This window comes from Pelobates fuscus, chromosome 10 (assembly GCF_036172605.1).
Source record: "Pelobates fuscus isolate aPelFus1 chromosome 10, aPelFus1.pri, whole genome shotgun sequence".
In the NCBI taxonomy this organism is placed as follows: Eukaryota; Metazoa; Chordata; class Amphibia; order Anura; family Pelobatidae; genus Pelobates; species Pelobates fuscus.
The window spans coordinates 107,619,550-107,632,742 of record NC_086326.1 but is presented as its reverse complement, the minus strand read 5'-3'; the positions used below and the strand labels follow the sequence as shown (position 1 = coordinate 107,632,742).

The window sequence follows — 13,193 nt, the reverse complement described above, 5'->3', positions numbered from 1 at the left end:
AAAACTACAACCAATCCCAAACTACTCGTATAGAACTAGAACAACCAATCAGCGACAAGGATACATGCTTTTCGTTGTTTATAACATAGATGTTCTAGATACCGACTACTCGCAGCGTCTCCAGTACAGGAGCCATTTTGTAGGAGCCATTTCCGTTGAGTTTCGTAGAAACCAGGCTCCAAACGCATGGACGGTTTACATTGAGCTACAGCCAAAGGCACTGGAGACACTTTTCTATAAGAAACGCCATTCAGGAAAGACGACTTTACCGATTTAGAGCTCGCTAGAGCTGGAAGCAGCGAATCGGCAGCAAGCCAGTTATATTCCCGTTTTCCCGAGGGCAGCCATGTGATCGGCACGGATTCCGTGACCACCGCAGCCGGCTCTGATTGATGTTATCGCGGGGAGGGGGGCATTGATGTTCCTGGTTGTTGACCCGCGATGATGGAGGGATTCTCAGCACTCTTCGCTTCCGCGGAGCCGCCGCCGCCTCTGCCGTCCGTTCCGGGAGCTCCATCCGGCGTCCCTGCGTCCAGCGGCGGGTTCGGGTCGAGCAAGCCCCAAGTGACGGGGACTGCGAATTCTTCGGTGCCCGGCCCCCCGCTGCCGCCTCCGCCGCCGCTCTCCGTGGGCTCCGCCGGGGACGACTCAGCCCGAAGATCCCCGTCTGGCCCCTTCTACCTCCTCCGGGAGCTGCCGGGTGAGCGCGGGCACACAGTGAGCGGTGCCACCCTACTGCCAGCACCGATAAATAAAGGGAGACCGTCCAGTAACTAACGTAGTGATAACAAAACGGTAGAGAAAAATAGGAGACCTATAAAATAAAACCTTAGAAATCTCACCCTGTCACAATCTGACCCTGTCAGACATATGGCAAAACTTAGAACAGTGCACAATAAAGATTTATAAAATGGTCTCTGATTGTAAAGATGTTGGTAAAATAATCCTTAAACGTCCATATTAAATCCAGCCTTTTGTAGTCACAGCTTGTATGCACATTACTTCACCATTTTCCGATATACATTTGAAAAAAAGACAACAAAAAATATGTTAAATATATCTATGCTTCTAACTATAAAGATCAAGATTCAGTATAATTAAAATGTTACACTTTAATGGGATAAAAAAAAAAATCTTTAAAGGACCACTATAGGCACCCAGACCACTTCAGCTCAATGAAGTGGTCTGGGTGTCAGGTCCATCTAGGATTAACCCTTTCTGCTGTAAACATAGTTTCAGAGAAACTGCTATGTTTACTTTAGGGTTAATCCAGCCTCTAGTGGCTGGCTCATCGACAGCCGCTAGAGGTGCTTCTGCGCTTCTCACTTTGATTTTCAGTGAGAAGACACCAGCCTCCATAGGAAAGCATTAAGAATGCTTCCTATGAGACTGGCTGAATCAGGGCCGGTGCAAGGATTTTTGCCGCCCTAGGCAAAAGTAAAGTTTGCCGCCCCCCATCCCCCCCCGATATGACATCACAATGCCCCATGTTAACTAACGCAAGTGCTGCAGTGCCACCGTGTTTACATTAAAAGGCCTGCAGGGACAGGCTATAGACACCAGAACCACTACATTAAGCTGCAGTGGTTCTGGGGACTAAAGTGTCCCTTTAATGTGAGGTAAATTAGAGATTAGTGCCACGAATAATATACTAGATTGCCTACTTACAATCAGATGAGGATGGTGATGGGCTCTACCTGCAGTCTGGCTCCACTGGTCTGGTGTAGAACAGGCTCTCTGGAGGCTGTTTGTATTCTGGGAGAACAGGAAGAAGGCTCCATTTTTTTTAAGGCCCTTTGCACAGCTCAAGGTCTGGGCCCCAGGGTCCACCTTAATGTTCCACCAATTAGTTTGTTCACAGGAGTAGGGGATGTCCTGATATGTGAGTAAGGAATGCATTGTGTGAATCTGTGTTTGTATGTGTAAGGGCTGCAATGAGTGTTTCTGTGTATGTACGGGATGCAGTGTGTGCGTCTGTAAGGGGTGCATTGAGTGTGTGTAAGGTATGCATTGTGTGTTTCTGTGTGTGTAAGGGATGCATTGTGTGTAAGGGTTGAATTGCTTGTGTGTGTGTGTCTGTGTGTAATGCATTGTGTGTTTTTCTGTGTGCAAGGGGTGCATTGTGTGTGTGTGATGGATGTCAATCTCTCCCCCCTCTTGTCCCTCTCTTCTCCCCCCTCTTGTCCCTCTCTTCTCCCCCCTCTTGTCCCTCTCTTCTCCCCCCTCCTCCCTTGTCACTCTCTTCTCCCCTGCGTGTCCCTCTCTTCTCCCCCTCCCTTGTCACTCTCGTCTCCCCCGTTGTCACTCTCTTCTCCCCTCCCCACTCTCATTCCCCCTCCTAATCCCGTCAATTCCCCTCCCTGTCAATTTATCCCCCCCCCCTTTCAATTTATTCCCCCCACCCTGCCTGTCCACTTATTCCCCCCCCCTCCCTGTCCATTTATCCCCCCCCCCTCCCTGTCCATTTATCCCCCCCCCTCCCTGTCCATTTATCCCCCCCCCCTCCCTGTCCATTTATTCCCTCCCCCTCCTGTCCATTTATTCCCTCCCCCTCCCTGTCCATTTATTCCCTCCCCCTCCCTGTCCATTTATTTCCCCCCCTCCCTGTCCATTTATTTCCCCCCCTCCCTGTCCATTTATTTCCCCCCCCCCTGTCCATTTATTCCCCCTTCCCTGTCTGTCCATTTATTCCCCCCTCCCTGTCTGTCCATTTATTCCCCCCACCCTGCCTGTCCATTTATTTCCCCCTCCCTGTCCTCCCCCCCTGTCCATTTATTTCCCCCCCTCCCTGTCCATTTATTTCCCCCCCTCCCTGTCCATTTATTTCCCCCCCTCCCTGTCCATTTATTTCCCCCCCTCCCTGTCCATTTATTTCCCCCCTCCCTGTCCATTTATTTCCCCCCTCCCTGTCCATTTATCCCCCCCCTCCCTGTCCATTTATTTCTCCCCCCTCCCTGTCCATTTATTTCTCCCCCCTCCCTGTCCATTTATTTCTCCCCCCTCCCTGTCCATTTATTTCTCCCCCCCTCCCTCTTCATTGATTTCTCCTCCTCCCCTCCCTGTCCATTTATTTCTCCCCCCCCCTCCTTCATTGATTTCTCCTCCTCCCCTCCCTCTCCATTTATTTCTCCTCCCCCCCCCTCTCCATTTATTTCTCCCCCCCCCCTCCCTCTTCATTGATTTCTCCTCCTCCCCTCCCTCTCCGTGTATTTATCTCCCCCCCCCCTCTCTATTTATTCCCCCCACCCTCCCCTACCTCTATAGTAGCGTGGCCGAGCTCTGTATCATGGTCCGCGGGTACAGGGAGCTTTTGTTTCCTGTACCCGGCGGACTAACAGGAAGTGAACACCAGTGTTCACTTCCTGTTAGTCCGTCCGAGTACAGGAGACAGATGCTCCCTGTACCGGCGGACTATACTGCGCTCGGTCACGCTACAGAGAGGGAGTGACAGGAGGGAGCGCTGAGCGCTTCCCTCCTGTCAGCCCCCTCCCTCTCCTCATGCTGTGCCCGGGCGGTGCGCCCTCATGGACGCACCAGCCCGGGCAAACCTGCAGCCGCCTGAGGCTCTCTACAGAGCGCTCGGGCGGCTGCAGCATTAGGGGGGCCGGCGCTCCTGGCGGCGCCCCTTCCCAAGGGGCGCCCTAGGCGGCTGCCTAGTCCGCCTTACAGGTAGCGCCGGCCCTGGGCTGAATGCGCGCACGGCTCGTGCCGCGCACGCATTCAGCTGATGACGGGGAAAGTGAAAAAATGGAGAAGTGTATATAGTGTAGTATTTTTCACACAGTGGGAGAGATAAAAGGAAATATACTCACAAGTGGATGGAGCTGTCAAGACCTCCACTTTTTTTTTTACGTGTGAGCTGTATCAATTCCATTTATGGATTCTTGCTGTATCTGTTGATCCCAGTCATTAATCTGGGGCATATAGACAAAAACACACAGATGAAATAATATAATGTAGTACCTTTGAATAATATACATTAGGTACATTATAAAATTATATAAATGCTTACTTGTTATGGAACCTATGCAGTGGCTCTTAAAGTATAGCGTGGAGTGGTATATAAGACTTGCATTTAATTTTTTTCACATTTAAATTTGCCAGATTGGGTATGCTGTCCTTGAGACGGTATGGTAGTGCAGGAACGAGAATTACCCCCCATGATGGCATGCCATTTGCAAAAGTAGACAACCCAAGGTATTGCAAGTGGGGTATGTCCAGTCTTTTTATTTAGTAGCCACTTAGTCACAAACACTGGCCAAAATTAGCTTTCAAATTCGTTTTTTGCATTTTTCACACAAACAAATATGAACACTAACTACTCGATAAGTACTCAACTCATGAGCTTGTGTATGTACACAGACACAGTATTCTTGCTAGACGATGCCCAAGGTTTGCAGCGTGAAATTGTTACTGAATAATTATGCACAAACTATGAGATACTGTGGTGTCAGCATGGAACCATTTTCTTAAGGAATGATTCCATAAAATTATTGAATTCATAAGGTTAAAACCCCTTCAGTTACTTACTATAAATCACCGCTGGTGACGTCAGCTCCGACGTCAGTGGAGCTGAATGCGCATGTGCGGCAAGTGCCGCGCGCATATTCAAATGCTTTCCTATGGACAGTCAGCGCGATGGATGCGAAATTCGCATCCAGCATCGCAGACGAGCCTCTAGCGGCTGTCCAGAAGACAGCCACTAGAGGCTGGGTTAACCCCAAATGTAACTGCTATGTTTCCATGTGAAGGGTTAAAACCCGAGGGACATTGCACCCAGACCATTTCATTGAGCTGAAGTGGTCTGGGTGACTATAGTGTCCCTTTAAGTGTCTTTGTTGGGTTTGCAAATAGGGACTTGCTATTGTTACAAAAGCAGGGGCATTTTAGCATCTGCCTCTGAACATAAAACAAACTATGCAACATTGCAGCAATGTAGAATAAAATCAAAACTGGTAAGATATGCAGAATGTGAAAAAAAAATAACCCACTGTTTTTTTACAATGTTCTTTTACAACTGTTCTAAGATGTATATTGTAATAGTTTACTAATATAACATATTTTTTTTATCTTGTTTTCACACAGGGCTTTCAGACCTGACGGGTAGTGTTAATCTCATAGTACATTATAACCTAGAACATTCCTTCAGTAAGTTCTGTGGCAAAAAAGTTAAAGAAAAGCTCAGTAATTTTCTTCCTGACCTTCCAGGTGAGTAAGATGAGAAGCTAGCACTGGTGTGGGCTATGAAAATGAGTTCCTTATTTTAGAGTTGCAAGCTCAGATATCTGCAAATATACACACAAAAATTTAGCTATTTGTTAGATGTACCCATGTTTTTTTTTATGTTGTCAAGCGGTTTGAAGAGTAAGCTATAAAGAAAAAAAAAAAGTTGAACATTTGATGAATGTATGGCGTATGATTGAGGGAAAAAAAGGTGTTGAAGAGTATCCCAAAGAATTGCAGTTTGTCATCCGTCACAAACGGTGACAAATCCAATACAAAAACTAAGTAACACAGGTTTTGGTAAGAACTAACTAACCTTGGTCTCTGCACTTGTGGTTTAAGATGTAGGGATGTGCGTTGATAGCTGGAAACTTACAGGGATGTTTAAAGCACTGTAACAATCCATGCTGACTGCATGGTCTGTGGTGGAAGGAGGATCTTTGTCCTGTCTCATGTCCCTTATCCTACTGCTGTCAAAAGAAGAAACTGTAGTAACTTGACAGTGCCATAGCTGATGCAAGACATTATATCTGTTTGAGAAGAAAGGGAGGAATATCCCCGCTCACCAATTACTACTTTATAAGGACACGCAGTGTCCAAAGTTTTCCAAATTATATGAATAAGAAAAAAAAAAAACCTCAAATTTTGAATGAGTGGGTCCCAAAATGTGTTTGTTGGGAAAGTCTGCTGGTTTCAAAAAAATGTTGTTCCTGTGAATTTGTGATTTTCTTTTCTTTTTAACTTTTTCTAATCTCACACAGGAGGCTGCTTTGCATTACCAAGCAATTGAGAGAGCAGGAGATATGTTTAAAATCAAATTCAGTTTCAATTTAAAATTTCAACTGTTAAGATATGCAGAATGTTAAAAAATAACCCACAGTGAGCTTAACAAAGTGTTTTTTTTTTTTTTTTTTGGTGCATAGATCATTTGCCTGCAGTCTTAAGTTTTTATTTTTATGCACCAAAACAACGTTGTTAAGCTCTCTGTACAGGCTTACAAAGCAGTTGGCACTGAATTTGAGGCCTAACGGAGCTTGCATTCCCATGTGACAAATATAAAGCTTGTGGTGTTTTTTGCTAAGCTTAGAGAAGACTGCATTTTGCCACTATGTCTATGTCAAATTGTTCATAATTGCAGTTCACTCCAGGTAGGATAGTAAAATGCTGTCCCCTCTAGGTGGTATGTTGGTTCAAGGCACACTTTTAAATTGGCTTTGGTGCATGTTATGCATATTGTTTTTTGGCCACAGATTCTTTTGATATTCATAGCGTGCTCAGTGATGGCATTCTGGATATTTCCTAGGTATGATTGATACTCCAGGATCTCAGGATAACAGCAGCTTGCGTTCATTGATTGAGAAGCCACCAATCTGTGGGAACTCATTCACCCCGCTGACAGGCGCATTGCTAACAGGATTCAGACTTCATGCTGGACCGGTGAGTTTTGCCCATTGGGTTTTGGAAGGGAAAATTATGTTAACACCTTTTAAAGGATTACTATAGTGTCAGGAAAACAAACCCGTTTTCCTGACACTATAGTGCCCTAAGGGTGCCCCAACCCTCAGGGTCCCCCGCCCTTGGTGCTGAAGGGGTTAAAACTCCTTCAGCAGCTTACCTTTATCCAGAGCCGGGCTCCCTCGGCACTGGTGACCTATCCTTCCCCGCCGAGGTCAGCTCCCGAGTGGAGCGGAATGCGCATGCTGTGCGCGCATTCTAACAGTTCATAGGAAAGTATTTCTCAATGCTTTCCTATGGACGTTCTGCACGCTGGATGCGATCGCAGATGCACGTCTAGCGGCTGTCAGGAAGTCAGCCACTAGAGCTTGGATTAACCCCTTAAGGACTGAGCCAAATGTACGCGTTGTGAACAAAACGTAAACAAAACCTGGCATTTGTGCTATATGTCTGTCCAACTGTAATTCACCTCTTTCATTTTAAATGCACCCCCCCTTATTATATATCATTTTATTCAGGGGAAACAGGGCTTTCATTTAATATCAAATATTTAGCTATGAAACATAATTTAATATGAAAAAAATGGGAGAAAATAAGATTTTTTTTTTGATTTTTTTCGTTCTACATGACATTTTAACTGTCAATGTCATAATACTGTTTGCTTTTACTGCAATAAAATACACATTTGTATTTAGCAAAGTCTCACGTGTAAAACAGTACCCCCTATGTACAGGTTTTATGGTGTTTTGGGAAGTTACAGGGTTACATATAGCACGTTACATTCGAAATTGAAATTCGCCAGATTGGTTACGTTGCATTTGAGACTGTATAGTAGTCCAGGAATTAAATTTACACCCATAATGGCATACCATTTGCAATAGTAGACAACCCAAGATATTGCAAATGGGGTATGTCCAGTCTTTTTTTAGTAGCCGTTTGGTCACAAACACTGGCCAAAGTTAGCGTTAGTATTTGTTTGTGTGTGAAAAATTCAAAAAACGCCAATTTTGGCCAGTGCTTGTGACTAAGTGGCTACTAAAAAAGACTGGACATACCCCATTTGCAATACCTTGGTTTGTCTACTATTGCAAATGGTATGCCATCATAGGGGTAATTTTCATTCTTGAGCTACCATAGGGTCTCAAAGGCAACGTAACCAATCTGGCGAATTTTAATGTGAAAAAAATGAAACACAAGCCTTATATTTGATGCTGTAACTTTTGAAAACACCATAAAACCTGTACATGAGGGGTACTGTTGTACTCTGGAGACTTCGCTGAATATTTTTTTATTTATAATATGTAAAATTATATATATATATAATATATTTAATCCGTATCAGTCTACGTGTAATTTTATATATATATATCAGTAAAATACACATAGACAGTGTGTGTGTGTGTGTGTGTATATATATATATATATATATATATATATATATATATATATATATATATATTCCCCGATCCCAGCACTCAATGTTCCCGGTCTTTTTCGTGCTCCGGTGCAAGCAATCTCTGACCAATGTATAATATCCAAGTAGAGCGCACTCTGGAGTCTTGTCATATATCAAAATAAATGCTGCCCTTTATTGTTTTTTGAATAGAAGATAATATTGCTACCTATAAAGTGTTTGTAGGATATTATGATCTCAAAATGATACGTTTCTTTGTTACAAATGTAATATAATTGATGTACAGTGTTAGGAGATTCCTTGGTAGGGATGATATAGATTGATTTTGCCTTGATATACATATTTGGCTTATATGCACCACAAAACTGGTAGACGGAAGAATCAGGAATCCCATTAGTTAGCAGGATTTTATGATATAGTGAGTATTTTTTAGGTTTATTTATTATTATTATTATAATTATTATTCTTTTTTAGCTTTTATCTTTAGAGTTTGTAAATAGCTTTTTGCATATTTAATTAGTACTAATTCACTCCTTGACCCTGATTGAGTCAAGAATCACCTGGTTAAGATTTTTCTATCACGTCAATTATGACGTAATCTGACCTCGTTTTCATTTTTTTCGCCCTCCAATAAGAATTATTTTGTAACGTATATAATCATGGTTTATTCATTGCATGAATTGTCTTGAAAAGTCTATACTGACTGAAACGTTGACATTTCAGTTAGCCCCTCTGCTGGCAATGCCTGAGCCAGCTAACCCGCCCATGTGATTGTGAGGTCCTCGCAAGGACCTCACTCTCACATGGCCGAGGGGCCCCCAGGAGGAAGGACGTGCCGCGGGGGGCTCCCTGGGAGTCCTCCCCCCAACCGCGATCGCCGGCGTGGGATCGCCGGCGACCGGGTAAGTAACAAAAACCTGAGGGCGTACTATTACGCCCGGCGGCGTTAAGAGCTTAAAATAGGGCGTAATAGGAAACTGCTGTGTTTACATCTGAAGGGTTAAGACCTGAAGGACCTGGCACCCAGACCACTTCTTTAAGGATGGAGGCTTCTAAAACAAAGCTTAGGATTTGTGCTATGTGTTTGTTCCACCGTAATTTAAGTATTTCTCTTTAATTGACCCCATACGTATTGCCAAATATTGCTTTTTTGATTTTCATGTTTTGAAGGATAGAAATGGTTTTCTTTTAATATCCTATATGTATACCTAACTCAATATTAAGTGCGAATAAAAAGTAAAAAAAATTAGGGGAATACAGAATTATTTTTACCTATAATATTTTTTACACATCATGTGCAACTAATGAAGAATATCTATAGCTAGATTCACGTATCAGTCCTGATTGTTAAATGCTTCCTGTGGTTAGGATCTAAATGTTTGGTAGTGAACACTAACCCTCTACCAACACTCCCCCTAACTATAACCATACTCCTCCTACCTTACCCTTACCCCTAACCTGTCTCTAACCCTAAAATGCATTAACCTTTACTCTACATCCTAACATAGTTGAGAGGCTTAAGCCAAAATTCTATATTTTGTCAATGTTTAGACAATCTCCTATGTGAAAATAATCTATTTATGACTGTCAGCGTTTCCATATACACATTCCTTCTATTACATCTGAATCAATTAATAGGACACCCCAGAGTGTTTTGATGCCTAGTAAGGATAATTTCTTCTTAACGCAAATATGAAACCACTGAAAATTGTTTAAATTTTTTTTGGCCTTTTTTTCTTTCTATTGGGGTATATTTAAAAAAATAAAAATAAAGGCAGGCTCCAGCCACACACAGCACTCCAGCAAGCTGAAAAACAGAGCAAGATGTTTAGAACTATAATAGTTCTTATAGTGCAGGCATAGGCAACCTTCGACACTCCAGATGTTTTGGACTACAACTTCCATGATGCTTTATCCGCATTGTGGGGGATGCAGTCCACAACATCTGGAGTGCCGAAGGTTGCCTACCCCTGGCATAGTGCTACTAACCACTTGTTAGTGAAGAGGAAAAGGTAATTGCAAGAAAGTTTTTTTCCAGTTTTTTCAGCACCTCTAAAAAATGCTTCACTTTTGTTTTGTTTGGGGTGGTTTTCCCTGTTTTTGGATGAACAGCATAAAAACATATGTGAAATGTTGAAGTAGATTGGCTTTTTTTTTTGTCCTATTTTACTTTATAACTAACTAATAACATCTGTTTGAATCAAGGGGTTTTGAGCATTACCAGCTGAAAATAAAGAAAACTTAATTTATTTGTGTGTTATCTATTATATAATATGGTGTCTTTATTTTTCAGCTCCCAGAACAATGCCGTTTGATGCACATACAACCCCCAAAGAAGAAGAATAAAAAACACAAAACTAGGACACAGGAGCCAGCACCCCCAGGTCTGTGCTGCTTCTTCTATTATAATTTTATTTTTTCTTTGAATTTGTTTATTCCTGTTGATAACGGTCTTTACCCATGTTTTAGAAACCCCATCCGATTCTGATCACAGGAAAAAGAAGAAGAAGCAAAGAGAAGATGACCCAGAAAGACGTAGGAAAAAGAAAGATAAAAAGAAAAAGAAGGTGAGCATATATATGCAATAGAAGAAAAAACTAATGGGATACTCATGACCATTTGCTTTTATGAAAAATGTACTTTTTTTGTTCTCCAAAAAGGCAGTGCTTACATTACAAACCCTGCAGTAACAGGCTGTAGACACCTGAACAACTACATTAAGCTGTAGTTATTCTGCTGACTATAGTGTTTCTTTAATGTATGAAGGAAAGGGACATGCTAATTATTTTGTTTACAGGCTGTTTAAGGAAAAAATAATTTACAGTAAGTAAAATGTCTGCTTTTCCTATCCAAGAAACTTAGTATTGATAACATGCATAATCCTGTTAGTGCTACAAGTGATTATTCTAGCTTTATATTTATAATCTAGAGCTCTGTCATCCTTTTACCTAACATATACTATACGAGAGATTTGAAATGTTTTATTTATTTCTTCCCTTTTATTTTTAGAGTCGCCATAGCCCTGAGCACCCAGGAGCAGCAGGTTCACAGAGTGGTGTTCGCTAAATGGCTGTTGTGCATATTACAAACCCCTTTTTACATTGTTTTCTTTTTAAATAAAACTCACTAATCTTTACCTAGTGTTTGCCACTTTCCTGATTCATTTTATTCAAAACCACTTTATTGAAGTGTAACAATCTAGGAAGATACACAGGTGAAAATCCAGATATCATTAAAGGAAGATGGCAAGCACCACAACCACTACAGCGTGCTGTCTTGGTTATGTTTTCGTATGTGCGTTGGTTCTCCCTCAACGGTAAGTAGTCAAACAGATTTAGAATGGTTTTGACCACTTACCTGGGTTCTGCCAATTGCTGCTCTACTCCTCCTCTGCAGACTTCTGCTTTTCTAAAGAGGAGATGGGAAATGGAGCCCAGCAGGTCCAAGGTAAGAAGTTAAACCATTCTAGGGAGAGGTATTAGCAGTAGAAAGAGGGAAGTGCTCATGCCATTGTACAGAACACTGGTGAGACCTCACTTGAAGTACTGTACACAGTACTGGAGACCCTATCTTCAAAAGGATATTGATACCTTAGAGAGAGTTCAAAGAAGGGCTACTAAACTGGTTCATGGATTGCAGGATAAAACTTACCAGGAAAGGTTAAAGGATCTTAACATGTATAGCTTGGAGGAAAGACGAGACAGGGTGGATATGATAGAAACATTTAAATACATAAAGGGAATCAACACAGTAAAGGAGGAGACTATATTTAAAAGAAGAAAAACTACCACAACAAGAGGACATAGTCTTAAATTAGAGGGACAAAGGTTTAAAAATAATATCAGGAAGTATTACTTTACTGAGAGGGTAGTGGATGCATGGAATAGCCTTCCAGCTGAAGTGGTAGAGGTTAACACAGTAAAGGAGTTTAAGCATGCGTGGGATAGGCATAAGGCTATCCTAACTATAAGATAAGCCCAGGGACTAATGAAAGTATTTAGAAAACTGGGCAGACTAGATGGTCCGAATGGTTCTTATCTGCCGTCACATTCTATGTTTCTATGTTTCTAATACTGATTGCTTACAATGCGTAGGACCCCGGGGCACTCCTGGTACCATAATCGGTAAAGCAAGCCTCACCTTATTAATATTTTTCTTAAACTATTTGCTGTAATCTAGGGTAGATTCAGAATGTCATGACTAACCCTGTATATGGGGTATTAACTAAATTCAATTTAGTGTTACAGGGACACTGTAGGCACCAAAACAATGGAGCTTAATGGAGTGGTTTTTGTGTATAGACCATGCCCCTGTAGTCTCACTGCTCAATTCTGCGCCATTTTCAGAAGTTAAATCACTGGTATATACAGCCTTCATCACACCCCCATGCATGTGACTTGCATGGCCTTCCTTAACACTTCCTGTAAAGAGATGTATGTATATATTTTAAACTTTATTGCACATTCTGTTTAATTCACAATTGCAGGAGTCTTACTGTGTATGTAATTTAAAGTCCAATTTAGAGAGTAGGGAATAACTTCTAAAGTAAATTAACAAATGAACATTCAACTCCGCCCCCTCCCCCCATGCAGGCTGTGTGAGTTACAGCCATGAAAGGTATAGCTAGGGCTGCATAAACAGAAACAAATGTTATTTTACTCCTAAATGACAGAAAATTGGGCAGGGAGACTGCAGGAGTGTGAGTTATACACTAAAACTGCTTCATTAAGCGAAAATTGTTTTGAAGCCTATAGTGTCCCTTTAATTCAGGGAATCGTACTGAATGTTGATGTAGCATGCGCAGATATATATATATATATATATATATATATATATATATATATATATATATATATATATAGTGATCCTTGTCAGCAGGTAGCACGGTCCTCTAGGGTAAACAACAGGCACAGTCCTTTGGTTTTCATATAATCCAGGCAACTTTATTGGCAAGTCCACACAGCAACACAACTAAAACATAAATATAACAGGTTTCCCCTTTAAACAAAAACCTAGCTCGTCTGAGCACTGACTCACTTTTAATATCCCTCTCTATCAGGATTAAACTAACAAAAACATATCGCACCAACCTTATTAGATA

At 41.9% G+C, this 13,193-nt stretch overlaps 1 protein-coding gene across 1 annotated transcript; it reads left to right on the top strand.

The window, feature by feature from the left end:
- Window positions 1-128: 128 nt before the first annotated feature.
- On the top strand, window positions 129-11,228 carry MED19 (mediator complex subunit 19). Its single transcript, XM_063434824.1, has 6 exons — window positions 129-700; window positions 5,086-5,208; window positions 6,527-6,660; window positions 10,386-10,476; window positions 10,562-10,659; window positions 11,102-11,228. Exons 1-6 carry the CDS (start codon window positions 442-444, stop codon window positions 11,156-11,158), a joined length of 762 nt encoding a protein of 253 aa, XP_063290894.1. The 5' UTR covers window positions 129-441; the 3' UTR covers window positions 11,159-11,228.
- The last annotated feature ends 1,965 nt before the right edge of the window (window positions 11,229-13,193 follow it).